Below are 18598 nucleotides of genomic sequence, written 5' to 3'. Positions count from 1 at the left end.
GGTTTAGATAAAGAACTTCTGGCACCAGGCTTTGTTGTGATCATGAAGCTTTTATTGAGCATGTTCTCAGAGCAAAGGTTTGAGCAGTGTGGGGCCAAACAAAAGAAGGAATACAAAACCAAACCCTGTCCACAGAGGATGGAAGAAAATAAACGCTGGCTTACAAAGGCCAGGGTCACAGAGCCCAGCTCTATGGGCAGTCAGGTTAGATAGTGTTCATGCCGGTGTTTCTGTTAGGGCTCGTGCCATCCTCTAATCTCTCCAGAGCACCTGTCTGATGCTGCCCCGTGGTTCTCCAGCCTTGCAGAAGCTAGAATCTCATAATAGAGGGAGCTCATCTCCAGGCAGAAGGACTGAGCAGAAGGCTAAAATGATCCAACTGCTACCTGGGAGCTGCTGGGAGATCGAATGGGGTGGATAAGGGCATCTCTGAAAGCAAAGGGAAGAGGAGAGGAAGCGATGGCTCTAGCAAGGCTGTAATATTTGTGAAATTTCACTGGTGCATCCAAAGCCACAGGTTGGCTACGCAGAATAATACCAGCAGACTACAGAGCACAGCCTCCTTATGGCACCAGATGACATCCCAGTCCTCAAGGGCATGCAGCCGCCCAGAAATGACTTGCATCTATGGAGGGACCAAACACAGGCCTTGTGAAGAGGAATCTCTCTTATGAGAAAGGCAAGCCGGGCGGTGGTGGCGCACGCCTTTAATCCCAGCACTTGGGAGGCAGAGGCAGGCGGATCTCTGTGAGTTCGAGACCAGCCTGGTCTACAAGAGCTAGTTCCAGGACAGGCTCCAAAGCCACAGAGAAACCCTGTCTCGAAAATCCAAAAAAAAAAAAAAAAAAAAAAAAAGAGAGAAAGGCAAGACTTAACGGTAGGGGGAAAGTATGACCTTCAAACAAAATGAATCTTTGTTCCGCCTTCCATCTCATTTTCTCTTCCCTAATTCCTGTCCAGCATCTCCAGCATAAAAGAAAATTAAGGGTGAGATCAACATGAGGTTCCCAAGCCATAAGGCCTGAGAAGAGATAGGGGAGCCCAACCTCACTTCATTTGCTACAGGAGATGATGCGACAAAGGCTATGAAAATTCAGGGGGTAGCTCTTTTCATAGCTGCAAAAAACACCCACTCCCAGACACTATGATGCTTTTTCCAACTGCACAGCAGATGCGTACTCACCTGCTTTCTCATGACTTCTATCTCCAGCCCATTGAGTTCTTCCAGGCCAATCTCTGCCACTATATCTGCCTCCAGACTGTTGGGAGGAAAGGTGACACAGGTCAGAGGTGCTGTTGGTCATAGAAAATAGATACAGCAATCAGGTAAGCCTGGAAGCTTTTTGGATAAAACTCCAACCCTTCCCTTGTGTAGTAAAGAGGGCTGAGGGTTTGCCAGAGCATATGAAGATTCCAAATGGCCAGGAGGCAAAAGTACCCTAATACTTAAGGTACATTCAACTACTTCTTGACTTGGATGCTCACCAGTCTCTATGGCCCTGACCCTGGCATGTTCCTCCCCAAGTAGCCAGGAACAAGACGGTTGAGCTCTTACTGCTCATAAGGACCCCGCCCCTTGGAAGTTGCCAGAAAAGTCCTGGAGATGGGCATCCCCATGCCTCTGATCTCTTGGCACCGGGGCATCTGCATTTGGTGTCCCTACAGAAAGAAGAAAACACCATTTCAAGTCACCTGTTCAGCCCCATATTGTGCCAGAATCAACAGTGCACCCCACAATGTCATCATCTTCCTGTACCCCCCACTGCCTATTGGTAGCTTGCTGTGTCAAGAGAAATGTAGTAATGTTCTTTGTCCTCTGGTAGAACTTTTACATGCAGGTATCCCTTGAAAGGCCAATCTACTTCTTGAAGAAGAATGTAAACACTCAATTTGATTTTAAGTAATTTAAAAAGAAACATTTCATACCATGGAGGTTTATAAAGAATTGTATAGTCATTCCTTGGTTCCCATGGGGACTGTTTCTGGAACAACCCCCTCCCTGTGGTTACCCAAGTCTACAGATTCTCAAGTCCCTTGTGTAAAAGGTCATAATATTAGAATATAGCACAAGCATATCTTCTTATATAATTGAAATAATTTTATATCACTTATAATGTCTAAAAAAATGTAAATGCTATCTAAGTAGTTCTTATACTGTATTGTGTAGAGAATCATGGCAAGAAAAAATCCTGCATGTGTTTTCTTTTTTTTTTTTTTTAATAATTTTTTTTATTAAGAAAAGAAGAAAAAAAAACATAAACAAAAAACAAGTTTCCACCTCCTCCCAGCCTCCCATTTCCCTCCCCCTCCTCCCACCCTTCTCCCCCTCCTCCCACCCTTCTACCCCTCCCCCCACTCCTCTCCCCCTCCCTCTCCAGTCCACAGAGCAGTCCAGGTTCCCTGCCCTGTGGTAAGTCCTAGGTCCTCCCCCCCTCCGTCCATATCTAGGAAGGTGAACATCCAAACTGGCTAGGCTTCCACAAAGCCAGCACATTAAGTAGGATCAAAACCCCGTGCCATTGTCCTTGGCGTCTCATTAGCCCTCATTGTTCGCCATGTTCAGAGAGTCCGGTTTTATCCCATGCTTTTTCGGTCACAGTCCAGCTGGCCTTGGTGAGCTCCCAGTAGATCAGCTCCACTGTCTCAGTGGGTGGGTGCACGCCTCGTGGTCCCGACTTCTTTGCTCATGTTCTCCCTCCTTCTGCTCCTCATTGGGACCTTGGGAGCTCAGTCCAGTGCTCCAGTGTGGGTCTCTGTCTCTGTCTCCATCCATCACCAGATGAAGGTTCTATGATGATATACAAGATATTCGTCAGTATTGCTCTCGGATAGGGTCATTTCAGGTTCCCAATCCTCAGCTACCCAAGGAACTAACTGGGAACCTCATGTTGGGCACTTGGGAGCCCGTCTAGGGTCAAATCTCTTGCTCACCCTAAAGTGGTTCCCTTAACTAAGAATTGTGGTTCCGTGCTCCCCTATCCACCTTTCCTTTATCCCAATTCTCCTGATTCCCTAAATCCCCCCTCCTTCCCTTCTACCTTTTCTCTCCCCATCTCCCCTTACCCCCATCCCACCCCACCACCAAGATCCTAATTTTCTCCCCGGCGATTGGGTCTACTTCCCTTAGCCAAGAGGATAACTATATGTTTTTCCTTGGGTTCACCTTCTTACTTAGCTTCTTTAGGTTCACCTATTGTAGACTCCGTGGCCCTAATTTATGGCTAGAAACCAATTATGAGCGAGTACATCCCAAGTTCATCTTTTTGGGTCTGGGACACCTCACTCAGGATAGTGTTTTCTATTTCCATCCATTTGCCTGCAAAATTCGAGAAGTCATTGTTTTTTACCGCAGCGTAGTACTCTAGCGTGTATATATTCCATACTTTCTTCATCCATTCTTCCATTGAAGGGCATCTAGGTTGTTTCCAGGTTCTGGCTATTACAAATAATACTGCTATGAACATAGTTGAACAAATGCTTTTGTCATATGATAGAGCATCTCTTGGGTATATTCCCAGGAGTGGTATTGCTGGGTCCAGGGGTAAGTTGATCCCGAATTTCCTGAGAAACCGAAACACTGACTTCCACAGTGGTTGCACAAGATTGCATTCCCACCAGCAATGGATGAGGGTACCCGTTCCTCCACAGCCTCTCCAGCAAAGGTTATCCTTGGTGTTTTTGACTTTAGCCATTCTGACAGGTGTAAGATGATATCTCAAAGTTGTTTTGATTTGCATTTCCCTGATTGCTAAGGAAGTTGAGCACGACTTTAAGTGTCTTTTGGCCATTTGAACTTCCTCTGCTGAGAATTCTCTGTTCAGTTCAGTGCCCCATTTTTTAATTGGGTTAATTAGCATTTTAAAGTCTAGTTTCTTGAGTTCTTTATATATTTTGGAGATCAGACCTTTGTCTGTTGTGGGGTTGGTGAAGATCTTCTCCCAATCAGTAGGTTGCCTTTGTGTCTTATTGACTATGTCCTTTGCTTTACAGAAGCTTCTCAGTTTAAGTAGGTCCCATTTATTCAATGTTGCCCTTAATGTCTGTGCTTCTGGGGTTATACATAGGAAGCGATCTCCTGTGCCCAGCTCCTGTAGGGTACTTCCCACTTTCTCTTCTATCAGGTTCAGTGTGTTCGGGCTGATATTGAGGTCTTTAATCCATTTGGACTTGAGTTTTGTGCACGGTGATAGATAAGGGTCTATTTTCATTCTTCTACAAGATGACATCCAGTTGTGCCAGCACCATTTGTTGAAGATGCTTTCTTTCTTCCATTTTATACTTTTAGCTCCTTTATCGAAAATCAGGTGTTCATAGGTTTGTGGGATAAAATCCGGGTCTTCTATACGATTCCATTGGTCGACTTCTCTGTTTTTATGCCAGTACCACACTGTTTTCATTACTGTAGCTCTGTAATAGAGTTTGAAGTCAGGGATGGTAATGCCTCCAGAAGATCCTTTATTGTATAGGATTGTTTTGGCTATCCTGGGTTTTTTGTTTTTCCATATAAAGTTGATTATTGTCCTCTCCAGATCTGTGAAGAATTTTGATGGGATCTTGATGGGGATTGCATTGAATCTATAAATAGCCTTTGGTAGAATTGCCATTTTTACTATGTTGATCCTCCCAATCCAAGAGCAAGGGAGGTCCATCCATTTTTTGGTATCCTCTTCAATTTCTTTCTTCAATTCCTTAAAGTTCTTGTCAAATAGATCTTTCACTTCCTTGGTTAGATGTACCCCAAGATATTTTATGCTGTTTTTGGCTATTGTGAATGGTGAAGCTTCTCTGATTTCCCTCTCTGCTTCCATATCCTTTGTGTATAAGAGGGCGACTGATTTTTTGGAGTTGATCTTGTATCCTGCCACATTACTAAAGCTGTTTATCAGCTGTAGGAGTTCTTTGGTGGAGTTTTTGGGGTCGCTTATGTACACTATCATATCATCTGCAAATAACGAAAGTTTCACTTCTTCCTTTCCAATTCGAATCCCCTTGATTCCATTATGTTGTCTTATTGCTATTGCTAGAACTTCAAGCACTATATTGAAGAGGTATGGGGAGAGTGGACAGCCTTGTCTTGTTCCTGAGTTAAGTGGGATGGCTTTGAGTTTCTCTCCGTTTAATTTGATGTTAGCTGTCGGCTTGCTGTATATAGCTTTTATTATATTTAGGTATGACCCTTGTATCCCTAATCTCTCCAAGACTTTTAACATAAATGGATGTTGAATTTTGTCAAATGCTTTTTCAGCATCTAATGAAATGATCATATGGTTTTTTTCTTTCAGTTTATTTATATGCTGGATTACATTGATAGATTTTCATATGTTGAACCAGCCCTGCATCTCAGGAATGAAGCCTACTTGATCATAATGGATAATTTTTCGGATGTGTTCTTGGATTCGATTTGCCAGTATTTTGTTGAGGATTTTTGCGTCGATATTCATGAGTGAGATTGGCCTGTAGTTCTCTTTCCTGGTTGAGTCTTTGAGTGGTTTTGGTATCAGAGTAATTGTGGCTTCATAAAAGGAGTTTGGTAATGACCCTTCTGTTTCTATATTGTGGAATACATTAAGGAGTATAGGTATTAGATCTTCTTGGAAGTTCTGGTAGAATTCTGCATTGAAACCATCTGGTCCTGGGCTTTTTTTGGTAGGGAGGTTTTTGATAACCTCTTCTAATTCTTCGCGACTAACAGGTCTATTTAGATTGTTCACCACGTCCTGATTTAACTTTGGTATATGATATTTATCTAAAAAAGTATCCATTTCCTTTACATTTTCCAATTTTGTGGCATATAGGCTTTTGTAGTAAGATCTAATGATTCTCTGAATTTCCTCTGTGTCTGTGGTTATGTCCCCCTTTTCATTTCTGATCTTATTAATTTGCAAATTCTCTCTCTGCCGTTTGATTAGCTTGGATAGTGGTTTGTCAATCTTGTTGATTTTCTCCAGGAACCAGCTTTTTGTTTCATTGATTTTTTGTATTGTTTTCTGTGTTTCTATTTTGTTGATTTCAGCCCTCATTTTGATTATTTCCAGTCTTCTACTCCTCCTAGGTGAGTCTGCTTCTTTTTTTTCTAGAGCTTTCAGGTGGGCTGTTAAGTCTCCAATGTGAGCTTTCTCTGTTTTCTTTAAGTGGGCACTTAGTGCTATGAACTTTCCTCTTAGGACTGCTTTCATAGTGTCCCATAAGTTTGAGTATGTTGTTTCTTTATTTTCATTGAATTCCAGGAAGACTTTAATTTCTTTCTTTATTTCTTCCTTAATCCAGCTATGGTTCAATAGTTGACTGTTCAGTTTCCATGACTTTGTATGCTTTCTGGGGGTAGCATTATTGTTGAATTCTAACTTTAATCCATGGTGATCTGATAAGACACAGGTGGTTACTAATATTTTTTTGTAACTGTGGATGTTTGCTTTGTTACCGACTATGTGGTCGATTTTCGAGAAGGTTCCATGAGCTGCAGAGAAGAAGGTATATTCTTTCCTATTTGGATGGAATGTTCTATAGATGTCTGTTAAGTCCATTTGATTCATTACCTCCACTAATTCTCTTATTTCTCTGTTAGGTTCCTGTCTGATTGACCTGTCCATTGGTGAGAGAGGAGTGTTGAAGTCTCCTACTATTAGTGTGTGCGGTTTGATGGCTGCCTTGAATTTTAGCAATGTTTCTTTTATGTACGTGGGTGCTTTTATATTAGGGGCATAGATGTTCAGGATTGAGACTTCATCCTGATGAACTGTTCCTGTTATGAGTATAAAATGCCCCTCTCCATCTCTTCTGATTGATTTAAGTTTAAAGTCAACTTTGTTAGAGATTAGTATGGCCACACCTGCCTGTTTCTTAGGTCCATTTGCTTGATAGGCCTTTTCCCAGCCCTTTACTCTGAGTAGGTGCCTGTCTTTGTGGTTGAGGTGTGTTTCTTGTAAACAGCAGAATGTTGGATCCTGTTTTCTTATCCAATCTCTTAGCCTGTGCCTTTTTATAGGTGAGATGAGTCCATTGACATTAAGTGATATTAATGACCAGTGGTTGTTAACTCCGGTCATTTTTTTTTAGTCGTAGAGTTTGTGTGTTTCCCTTCTTTGTTTTGTGTTGGTGAAGGGTCTCTAGATGTCTGAGTTATTGTGGTCATTGTTGGACTCCTTGGTTAGTGATTTTCCTTCAATTACTTTCTGTAAGGCTGGATTTGTGGCTGCGTATTGTTTAAATTTGTTTTTATCCTGGAAGATTTTATTTTCTCCATTTATAGTGAATGAAAGCTTGGCTGGGTATAGTAATCTGGGCTTGCACCCATGGTCTCTCAGTTTCTGCAGTACATCTATCCAGGACCTTCTGGCTTTCATGGTTTCCATGGAGAAGTCAGGTGTAAGTCTGATAGGTTTACCTTTATAAGTAATTTGGCCTTTTTCCTTTGCAGCTCTTAATATTCTTTCCTTATTCTGTATGCTTTGTGTTTTGATAATTATATGGCGAGGGGATTTTTTTTTTGATCCAGCCTATTCGGTGTTCTGTATGCTTCTTGCACCTTCATAGGAAAATCTTTCCTTAGGTTGGGAAAGTTTTCTTCTATAATTTTATTAAATAGATTTTCTGGACCATTGAGCTGCCCTTCTTCTCCTTCTTCTACTCCTATTATTCTTAGGTTTGGTCTTTTTATTGTGTCCCATATTTCCTGAATGTTTTGTGATGAGAGTTTGTTGGACTTGCTGTTTTCTTTGATCAGTGTGTTTATTTTCTCTATGGTATCTTCAGAATCCGAGAGTCTTTCTTCTATCTCTTGTATTCTGCTGGTTATGCTTGTTTCTGTAGTCTCTATTCGTTTACCTAGATTTTCCATGTCCAGACGGCCCTCTGTTTGTGTTTTCTTCTTTGCCTCCATTTCAGTTTTCAGGTCTTGAACTGTTTCCATTTTCTGTTTGATTGTTTTTCCTTGGTTTTCTATGGTATCATTCACTGATTTATTCAATTCTTTAAACTTTCTGTTATATTTCTCATCCATTTCTATAAGGGCGTTTTTTACATGCTGTTTAAGGGTGTCAATCACTTTCATGAAGTCAATCTTTTCTCCTTCCTCTTGATTAAGGGGTTCTTGTCCTCCCGTTGTGAGGTCGCTTGTTTCTGGTAGCTTCATGTTGCTTTTCAGCTTGTTGGGCGAATTCTTGCCTTGACGTCGGCCCATCTCTTCTTCCAAATGCTCCCTATGGATCTTCTTTTACCGGATTAGGTCTCCTTGCCTACCAAACGCTGTCTCTCCCCAATGTTGGCTCTCCCAATGCTGGGTCTCCTGGCGCCGAAAGATCAGGCCTCCGTGCTGGTTGGGCAGCTCGCAGACAAAGCGCCTACCCCGCTTGGTGCAGGCAGGCCACAGAAACAAAGGAACTGCTGCCCGCCCGGGAGCCCCGGATACTCGGACCCAGCGCCCAGATAGGCTGGGCTGGGCGATGCCACACGCCTAAAGAGGGCAGTGGGGGCGAAGTGGGGAAGGCTCTGGACGGAAGCTGGGTGGGCCAGGAAGAAAGAGGCAGCACCCGGGGAGTAGAGGCCCTGCAGAGAGCCCAAGCAGGACAGGGGGCCAAGAAACCCCCGAGCTCCCCGTCCCAGGCTGGCGCCGTGGGCCAGAAACTCACCCCAATGCTGGGTCTCCTGGCGCCGAAAGATCAGGCCTCCGTGCTGGTTGGGCAGCTCGCAGACAAAGCGCCTACCCCGCTTGGTGCAGGCAGGCCACAGAAACAAAGGAACTGCTGCCCGCCCGGGAGCCCCGGATACTCGGACCCAGCGCCCAGATAGGCTGGGCTGGGCGATGCCACACGCCTAAAGAGGGCAGTGGGGGCGAAGTGGGGAAGGCTCTGGACGGAAGCTGGGTGGGCCAGGAAGAAAGAGGCAGCACCCGGGGAGTAGAGGCCCTGCAGAGAGCCCAAGCAGGACAGGGGGCCAAGAAACCCCCGAGCTCCCCGTCCCAGGCTGGCGCCGTGGGCCAGAAACTCACCCCAATGCTGGGTCTCCTGGCGCCGAAAGATCAGGCCTCCGTGCTGGTTGGGCAGCTCGCAGACAAAGCGCCTACCCCGCTTGGTGCAGGCAGGCCACAGAAACAAAGGAACTGCTGCCCGCCCGGGAGCCCCGGATACTCGGACCCAGCGCCCAGATAGGCTGCGCTGGGCGATGCCACACGCCTAAAGAGGGCAGTGGGGGCGAAGTGGGGAGGGCTCTGGACGGAAGTTGGGTGGGCCAGGAAGAAAGAGGCAGCAGAGAGCCCAAGCAGGACAGGGGGCCAAGAAACCCCCGAGCTCCCCGTCCCAGGCTGGCGCCGTGGGCCAGAAACTCACCCCCCTGCATGTGTTTTCTATAGATGCAATCATCCCACCCTGCCCCCAGATATCGTCCAGTCACATTGCAAAATGACTGTCCTGAACCAGATCCAGCATGTTTTTGCTCTGCCCTTGAATGTCTTTGGATTCCCCCCAGTGACTAGGACCCATGTTCCGTCATTTCTAGAAAAAAGAACCGAGACTGCTATGAATAGTGTTAAAAGCTGTATGAGGACTTTCTGGGTACCAAAGACAGCAGAAATCACTCACTATCCATTTACTTCTGACCTCCAACCTATTTATTCGTCTGTTCAGTAAATATATTTACTGAAGACCTGGCACTGGGCCTAGGATTCTGTGGAGTGGGCAATGATCAAGAAATGAAATCCCAAACACCAACCATCTCTATGTAAGGGATAATAGGAAATGAATCCCAAACACCAACCATCTCTGTGTAAGGGATAATAGGAAATACAAATAAGAAAATAATCAAGGGGAGGTGGCAGGAACAAGAGAAGGGGAAGAAGGGTGGCATGAAAAATGAATAAAAATTTCAAATAGAAAATGATAAAAGAAAATAATTCCATTCATTTAGATTCAGATAAGCAAATAGCTCATGAATGATTAAAACCCCAAAACAGGCTAATATGGCAGGAGAAAAGCAAGAGTCAACACTGAAAGACCTAAAACAAATACCTTCCAGACTAAGTGAACAGCGTACTCAATTACTGTGGGATACTGTGGAAGAAACGTTAAGTGGACACACATGATTGACTATAGTCAAGAGGCATTTTAGGAGATTCTCACCTGGCATCACTGGCTGTTCTTGGTTTTGAGTGATGTTTCCAGTCCCTAGATCTTCAGAAGTGGACATTTTTAACTCTTCTTTGACACGGGAAGGGCCTCTTGCCATCACCACCAGGTATTCGTTTGTGAGGATACTCAGGGTGGAAGGCACAGAGAAGACAAGGAAAGCTTGCCTCTTTCAGAGATAGAAATGCAAGAGAGATATACTGGCACAAGACGGTGGAGCCAGCTCTCCCTCTCTGTGCTTAGGCCTTGGATTGGCACCTTGTGTTCCCACTATATCTTGCTGGTGGGTCCTGTAGCCTTCTTCTCTTCTGCTGTGTAAACAACTTGGAGAAGAGATAGGGCTCCAGACTGTGCTGTTTGTGGGAGTTGCCCCGATTCATCTCCCCTTGATTTTGTTAGTTATTGGTAGGAGGGGCTCATCCTCCATCATGATCTAAGACGAGACAAAGGCTGGCATAGGGCTCAAGCACCCATAAGTGCCCAAAGCAGTGATGGGTCCCATGCTTATCATAGTTCCTACAAGCACAGCGCTGGCCAATAATCTAGGGTACAGCACTCTATCAGAGGAGATTCTCTGTACAGAACATCCTGCTTCCTCCAATAGAGTCTCCAAGCAAAGTACATGGTCTTCTCTGATCTGAATCCTGGGCATGAAGCAGAGAGGGACAAGAGGGACACATGCTGGGCTTGTGTATCCTGATGTATGTTTCAGTTCTGCCTCAGTTTCCCTACAGATTAGACCAGCTGCATGTGTCAATTTAGTCAGGTCCTGATCCCCAGTGAGCCCATCAGACACTCAGCTCTCAGTATGACTGCAAAGGCATACTGTAGCTGTGATTATTATCCCTAGTGGACTTTAAGCAAAGGGCTTTCCACTCAGTCAGGTGTTAGTACTCAACCAATCTGCTGAAAGAATCAAGTGTAAACATTAAGGTTTCAGGAGGAAGATAAAGTCTGCCCCAGGATTGCAGCAACAATTCTTGCCCAAATTCCCAGCCAGCCGCCTTCCCTGTAGTCCCAGGAGCCAATCATCTAAAGGAATGTCTATATACCTAGGCATCTGCATGTGCATTCTGGCTGCTATGGTTCTCTGTAGCGCCTTGGGTTGATGTAAGTAGTAATGGTCAAAACTGGGCTCTAAGTCCCAGAGCCACTGAAGGAAGAGGGGGTTATTTGTCAAAAGAATCAATCACAGCTGAGCCCAGCTTGGAAGAGAAAAAGAGAAGCAAGACAAGGGGAAGAGGAGAAGAGGAGGAGGAAGGAAGGGGAGAAAACCCGACTAGTGGAGAGAATGTGGCTTGCTGACCCCTCCCTGCCAAACCCACTTATCAAACACAGAAATAATATAATAAGTGAGACCTTACTGCATTCCTGAGGGCCTTAACAATTCTCCCCTTGGAAACAGTCCCTGTGAAACCTGAGCTTTGTGGAGGAGCAGATCTTAGCAGCAGAGAAAGCGCCCAGGTTAAACCTAGAGCTCCAGGCGCTGAGCCTTACATTTCTGTCAACGACAGAATCAAAATATGCAAGCCAATAAATTTGAACTTTAGGTAAGAAAAATCATTATTAGCATCAGTATTGTGTTCCATGCAACATTTAGATTCTACTTACACTAAAATTAATCATGTTAATCCAGCATTCAAATGTAAATGGATATCCTGTATTTTATTTGAAGGTTCCTAGTCCAGATTCATCTCTGCTACCTACTGGACTTGACCCACTGGGCCTTCCTGGGAACAGAAACAATGGTCCTTGTACATGTGGAGGCACTGCCCCCTGGTGGCAAAGAAAGCCAACACCTGAATGAAAGCAAGAGTGGAGAGACTTTGTTCCCCATTCCTGGGCCCCCAAGATCATCCAAAAACACTAGCACTTTATTTTTAATGTACCTTCTTCTCTTGAATTGGGTGCCAAGGATGACTGGGAAACACAATCCTCTGCATGACTTTAAGTTTGTTTCTTAGTACACGTCTTTACATAACTTTATCCATAACATAATTTCCATTTGAAATGTCGCTTAACTTAAAAACCAAATACTCTGAAAGTCTTCCACTGTCTAGTCTGATAATCTTGGTATTTCAAAGGTCTACAGCTTTGCCAAGTCTTCCATCATACCCAGGTCTGGAAGGATGGCCATGGCCAAGTGTGCAAAGTGGGGTGCAGAAAGCTGGTGCTTCAATAGTAGGCTCCCAGAGAAGAAGCCAAGGTGTTCTCACATGGAAGTTAGACAGATGTCTCTGCAAACGGGAAGAGATCAGAGCATTTCTGAATTAGAGGTGTGTCTCTATGTCTGCAGTGTACAAAGAGCTCACACAGATGAAATCCTATCACTGAGGACCATGCTATTAGCCAACTTATTTTGTACGTGAACAGTATGTTCTGGAGTCCCCAGCTACATGTGAACAGAAGTATTAAATTTCTTTTCAACTCATCCCACTAGCTTCCTCCCCTGACCTGTGAACGCCATGAGTGCTCAGAGCTGTTTATTCTAGAAAGCAGCGGGATTGAGTGTTTCTGGGCATTCCTCTTTGCACAAATGGCTCCACAGAACAGGAAGAGACACTGCAAGGTTCAAAGGCATGTGTGTTGATAACTGGGAGTTGTACTCGCCAACTACTATAAAAGTGCATCCAAAGAGGCAGCACAAGGTGGGACCCACCAAGGAAATAAAATGTTTTTTTTTTCTACAGCAGTACCAACAGAAGATATTATGGGACTTATTTAAATGAGCATCATTATGATGGGTGAAAATGTTATTTCATTGTTGTTTTAATTTATATTGCTTTAATTATGAATAAACCTGAGCCGTTTTTCATTTGTTTATTGATCTACATTTCTTCCCTATGAAGTATCTGCTTGAGGGCTTGAATCTTTATTAAAATATGAGCTGTGTTATTAGCACAAGGGGATGGAGGGTGAAAGCTTTCTCTCCCTTCAAGTCAAGTTTCTTCACGGGAAATGTATCAGCTTTTCCTTAAGGTGTTGCTCCACTGGGACCAACCATATCCAATTAAAATTATATGCACGTTTCAGACTGAACCCTGAAAGGTATTTAGTTTCTACAAAGAGAAGGCATCTAACCACACAAACTAAAATGTTTCTCTCTCTCTCTCTCTCTCTCTCTCTCTCTCTCTCTCTCTCTCTCTCTCTCTCTCTCTCTCTCTCTCTCTCTCACTGTGTGTGTGTGTGTGCGTGCGTGCGTGCATGCGTGCGTGCATGCATGCGTGTGCTTGTGTGTTGGCCTGTTCTCAGGCTGCATCACCTGCTTCCAATAAAGCTTCTCAGCCCTTCGCCTCTTCCAGCTGTTCCACAAGCTGAGACTCTACTCGGATTCTCCTTTCCACCTGCTCTGGCAGCAGTGGTGGGAGATGGCAGAAGCCCAGGCCTAGAGTCAGTTAGCAGCAAGTGACCCCTAGGCTAGTCAGTGGGGCATCTTGGAAAAGTTGCTTCTTTTTGTTCTCTGAACTGCAGTTTCCTATCTTCATGTGGAGGATTGAGCCAAACCAGAATTTTAAACTGTATTTTGTTGTTTCAGAAAAGTACACTGGAAGAAAAGAGGGCTTCCTGATAGACCTAGGCTTATTCCATGTAGGACAGTATGCTCTTAACCAGTTTCTTCTTTGGGGTCCCTATATATTCTAGCTTCATTTCTGTTCATCTGATACAATACCCTTGAGAAAAAGCACCTCTGGACATAAAGAAGTGATTATGGGGCTCACAATCCCAGTTTAGAATTCATCATTGGGGGAAATTCAACTCACAAACTTCAGACAGCTGGTCACATCATATCCACAGTCAAAGCAGAGAGAAATGAATGCATGTGTGCTCAGCTCAATCCTTGCACTCTTGCATTGTTAATTTAATTTAGACACCACCCACAGGCCAACCTGATGCAAACAATCCTTCATTGAGACCATTTTCCCAGGTGATTCTATGTTGTGTCAAACTACAGTTTTAACCATCACAGCATTTAATTATTCATTAACAAAAGATCTTGAGGGAAATCCCAAACACCATTGGGTACAATGACCTCCTGCCTCCAAGGCTTGCCTATAGCCCAGTCTTAGCTGCATCCCCCAACTCAGGCAAGTGAACCCACCAGATCATATCTGCTAGGCAGCTGGGAGCTTCCTCTCTGCTTGCTAATGAGGTTCATAGACCAGTAAACAATTCTTCAGCCTCCTGGAAGCAGCTGGTACTGATGTCATACTTCAAGCCCCAGGCTGCTACCCCCACTAGACAGGAAAGAGAAGGGAGCCCAGAGAAGCCTTAAAGAGACAGGATGTACAAACAAAAGGGCCCTGGGTCAAGCTGCAGGCCTGGAGGAGGAAAGTCTTTGTGAGCAGAGGGAGGGCAGTAAAAAGTGGTAGCCCTTTTCATAGTAGTAGTTCTTTTGGTCCATGAGCACGAGAGGTCTTCTAACGCTGTTGTGAAACTATTTGGGAAAAGGAAGGTAGCTAGAGATGAGGAGGGAGAACAGACACACAGGTGCTGCTTTGGCTTTTAGGCCCACAAGGTGACTAACAACAGGATGAAGGTTTGCCATTGCTGCCTGTTCTTTCTGTCCATCTCGTTTACTTTGAGTCTACATACAAATGTTAATCTTCCAAGAAGCACCTGCCTTCCTAGCTTATTAATCCTCCATCAAGGCTGCAGACACAGAGGTAAGTCATAGTCCTAAACCTGCATTCACCTTGGATTGCAAGAACAGCAAAGTCTTGTAGGAAAAGCCGGTCTCAAGATGAAAACAGTTATGTATGCAGCCCCCAAACGAAGGCAATCATCTGTGATGGCAAGGCTACATCCTAAAGTAGCTTAAATGGTCCCCGTGATGATAGCAGTGATTAACAGGTTAACAATTTAGAAGATCATCTTGTAGGATTGGAACTGAGATAGTGATGGTCAGGGCTATATATTGGTCAGGGCATAATTGGTTAGTGTCTCTGCCCTTTTGGAGTTCATGTTGTATAGGCAGATAGCATCAATGAGACAGAGAGAAAATACATGGATTTTTGGGGACTCTAGCTATGCTTGCTTCTTTTAGAATGTGATGGGTGCTGACTAGAATTTTCTCAGCATAACAGGGAGAACAAAGGGACAGTTTGCTCAATCACACAATACCTTCTCCGCAATGACTATAAATGTGTTCAGTAAAGCGGATGAATTATTCCAGTGAAGTTAAGTTGGAGCCTCAGACAGAGCCAGTCTTAGCTTACATTTCAGGAGGTAGATCTCAATGCCAAGAAGCCTACACTATACCTCATTGCTCACAGCCAGAAGCTACTCTGCTGTATCTCTAGGTCACTACTGAACATTACCTGACTGACGGCTCCCTCGTAGGAGGGAAGCTGGCTCAGCGACTGAGGAAGCCACTAAGGTCAAGGTGATTTTGTTGTTCCTGGCTAATTTCCTAGTCTTCAGCCACTAAACATCAAGAAGATGGGACAGTCACATCCTAGTGTTGAAAATTTCTTTCACTGCCCACTCCATATTCTAGATTCTCCTTTTCTCTCTACTAACCCAGGAATTGCTACTCCTGACCAAATAGCAGATCTTGAGACCTGAAGAGGCTTCATCACCTGCCTATACAGTGGCCCAATGTCCACCTCCCTTCAATTGTTTCCAAAGAACCACTGAAGTCCATAGTGGAAAACCTCTTTGCCAGTCCCTAGAAAGAAGGTTTGGTAAAGGGACTTTGTGGAATCCTTGACCACATGGTGATTTATCAGATGAAAACAATTCTGCTTTCAACTGCTTCTGTGGCCACTGACTGAAATATGATATGTATGTAAAAGTCAAAAACAGCCGAAACCAAGGAAAATGACCATAGATAACGAAGAGGTGAAAGAAGTGGTGCCAAGGCTCACACTGACCAGCAGTATCTTCCCCAGTAATCTGGACAGAAATGTTGTCAAAGATGTGAAATAGACTCTACACACATTTTCTCATACCTGAGGTTCACAGCAGACATGCCTGTGTTTGGTTCCTGGTCTCACTGTCATAACAAAACACCCGGCAAAAGGGTGAGTTTATTTTTTGGCTCACAGTTTGAAAGAATGCTGTCAATTAAGTTGGAGAAGACATGGCAACAGGATGGTGAGATGGTTGGTCATATTTTATCTCTGTCAGTAAACAAAGATGAATACTGGTGATGTGAGATACTCCTCCATATGCTGTGAAGCCGCTGTATGCTGTGAATATGTTTTTACTACCATTGGTTAATAAACAATCTGCTTTGGCCTATAGAAGGGCAAAATATAAATAGGCAGGAAATCCAAGCAGAGAGACAGGGGGAAAGAAGTCAGAATCAGGCGGATGCCAGCAGATGCTAGAGGAATAACAATGCCAGAGCATTGCCGGTGCCGGTAGGCCACAGGGCATGCGATATTACACAGATTATTAGAAATGGGTTAATTTCCCAATTAAAAAATGGGGTGCTGAACTAAACAGAGAATTCTCAACTGAAAAAAATCTCAAATGGTCAAAAGATACTTAAGGAAATGTTCACCACCCTTAGCTATCAGGGAAATGCAAATCAAAACAAACTCTTACACCTGTCGGAATGGCTAAGATCAAAAACACCAATGACAGCTTATGCTGGAGAAGATGTGGAGTAAGGGGAACACTCATCAATTGCTGGTGGGAATTCAAACTTGTGCAACCACTTTGGAAATCAGTATGGCGGTTTCTCAGAAAATTGAGAATCAACTTAACCTCAGGATCCAGCAACTGATGGAGGTAGAGGCAGAGACCCACGGAGCACTGGACTGAGCTCCCAAAGTCCAGTTGAAGAGTGAGAGGAGTGAGAATATGAACAAAGAGTTCAAGATCATGATGGGTTCATCCACTGAAACAGTTTACCTGAGCTAATAGGAGCTCACTAACTCCAGCCAGACTAGGAAGGAACAAGCGTAGGACCAAACTAATCCTTCTGAATGTGGTTGACAGTTGCATGGCTCAGACAGACTGAGGGGCCACTGGCAGTGGCACCAGGATTTATCCCTTCTGCATTTACTGACTTTTTGGGATCCTATTATCTTTGGATGGATACCTTGCTCAGCCTAGATATAGTAGGGAGGGCCTTGGACCTTCCACAAGGCAATGTGCCTTACCCTCTCTGAGGATTGGATGGGGTGGGATGAGAGGGTGGGTGGAATGGGAGGAGGGGAGGGAGTGGGGACTTAGATTGGCATTTTTTTTAAAAAAATCTAATAAATTTTAAAAAAAGAAAGATAAAAATAAATGGGTTAATTTATTTGTAGAGCTAGTCATTAAGAAGCCTGAGCTTATTGGCCAAACAATTATGTTTAATATTAAGCTCTGAATGATTATTTTATAAATGGCTGCAGGGACCAGCAGACAGAAAAGAAATCAGTCCAAGGGGACCAGGAGGGACGGAGAAAAGTCTCCAGCTACATACATCCAAGCTTAGCTTGATTTTCTCTTTGATTCATTATGGGACCCCAACCCTCAACCCCCAGAGTTGTGTCATATACATTCAAGGTGGGTCGTCCCACCTCAGTTAAACTTGGGAAATACCCTCACAGACACACCAAGAGATGTTTCTTCTGTTCATAAATCCACTCAAGTTAACAACAAAGATTATTCATCACAACCCCCGTCTCTATAGTTGATACTCTCCTAAGTTTCCCTCTGATTTCCAGATGGAAAGATTGAGGAGGGCTAGCATGGAGGATCAGGTGTGACCCAGTTCATTGATCCATTGGCACATCCGTCATAGTCTACAGTAGGCAGACCATTAAGAAGTACTAGGGAAGAGCTTGCTCACTAGGTTAAGGAAACTTGCTCTCTTCTCTGCTGGTCAACCCTTCACTCTTGGGAACTGGAGGGGAGTAGACAGGTTGTATCTCAACACCCTGCTGAGAAATAAAGAGTGAAGTGAGTCACAGCTCTAAGGGCACCTCCCATCATCCCTAGTCTTTGGGTTTCACTGTTAGACTCTTACATTTTTTAGACTCTCACCCTGGGTAATTCACTTGTCTTCTCTGTGCCTCCATAATCCTGCCTCAGGAAGATAAAGGGCCATGTGGTGTGAAGCATTCTGTCCCAGCACAGAGGTCATGCTTAGGGCTTGTGACTTGCTATAAGCCTCACACAGTGTCTGAGGACTTCCTAGTGCCTTTCTTGGTCTCTGAAAGTGAGGCTTTCATGCACTCTATGTCTGCTCTTCCATCTCCCAAGTGCCACGTCACTCATTCAGCTGAAAGCAGCCCTTGCTGGAGTCTTCAGACACCATTGTTAAATCAGTCTAATAAATCAATGTAGGGGGCACCTTTTCTCACTACTTGGAAGCATTTCACATCATTCTCCAATCTTTCCTTCTAGAAACAGTCTCCTCCCTTAGTTTCTAAAGCATCAAACTCTTCACAATTCCCTCTGCTTCTATGACTTCTCAAGTCTTCACTTGCTATCTTTCTAGTAACTTGAGCACCAGTGATTTCTCTTGTTCTAACCCAGGA

General features: G+C 44.2%; 1 protein-coding gene across 1 annotated transcript; it reads right to left on the bottom strand.

The window, feature by feature from the left end:
* Positions 1-493: 493 nt before the first annotated feature.
* Fate1 (fetal and adult testis expressed 1) lies at positions 494-1612 on the bottom strand. The gene is made up of 3 exons (XM_041640965.1): positions 1486-1612; positions 1184-1259; positions 494-625 (listed from the first exon to the last, which is right to left on the bottom strand). Exons 1-3 carry the CDS (start codon positions 1560-1562, stop codon positions 494-496), a joined length of 285 nt encoding a protein of 94 aa, XP_041496899.1. The 5' UTR covers positions 1563-1612.
* Between the last annotated feature and the right edge of the window lie 16986 nt (positions 1613-18598).

Source organism: Microtus oregoni, unplaced genomic scaffold (genome assembly GCF_018167655.1).
Source record: "Microtus oregoni isolate MIOR12 unplaced genomic scaffold, Mior012 000067F_000, whole genome shotgun sequence".
NCBI lineage: Eukaryota > Metazoa > Chordata > Mammalia > Rodentia > Cricetidae > Microtus > Microtus oregoni.
The sequence above is the reverse complement of the archived record's forward strand: the minus strand, read 5'-3'. Positions and strand labels throughout refer to the sequence as shown.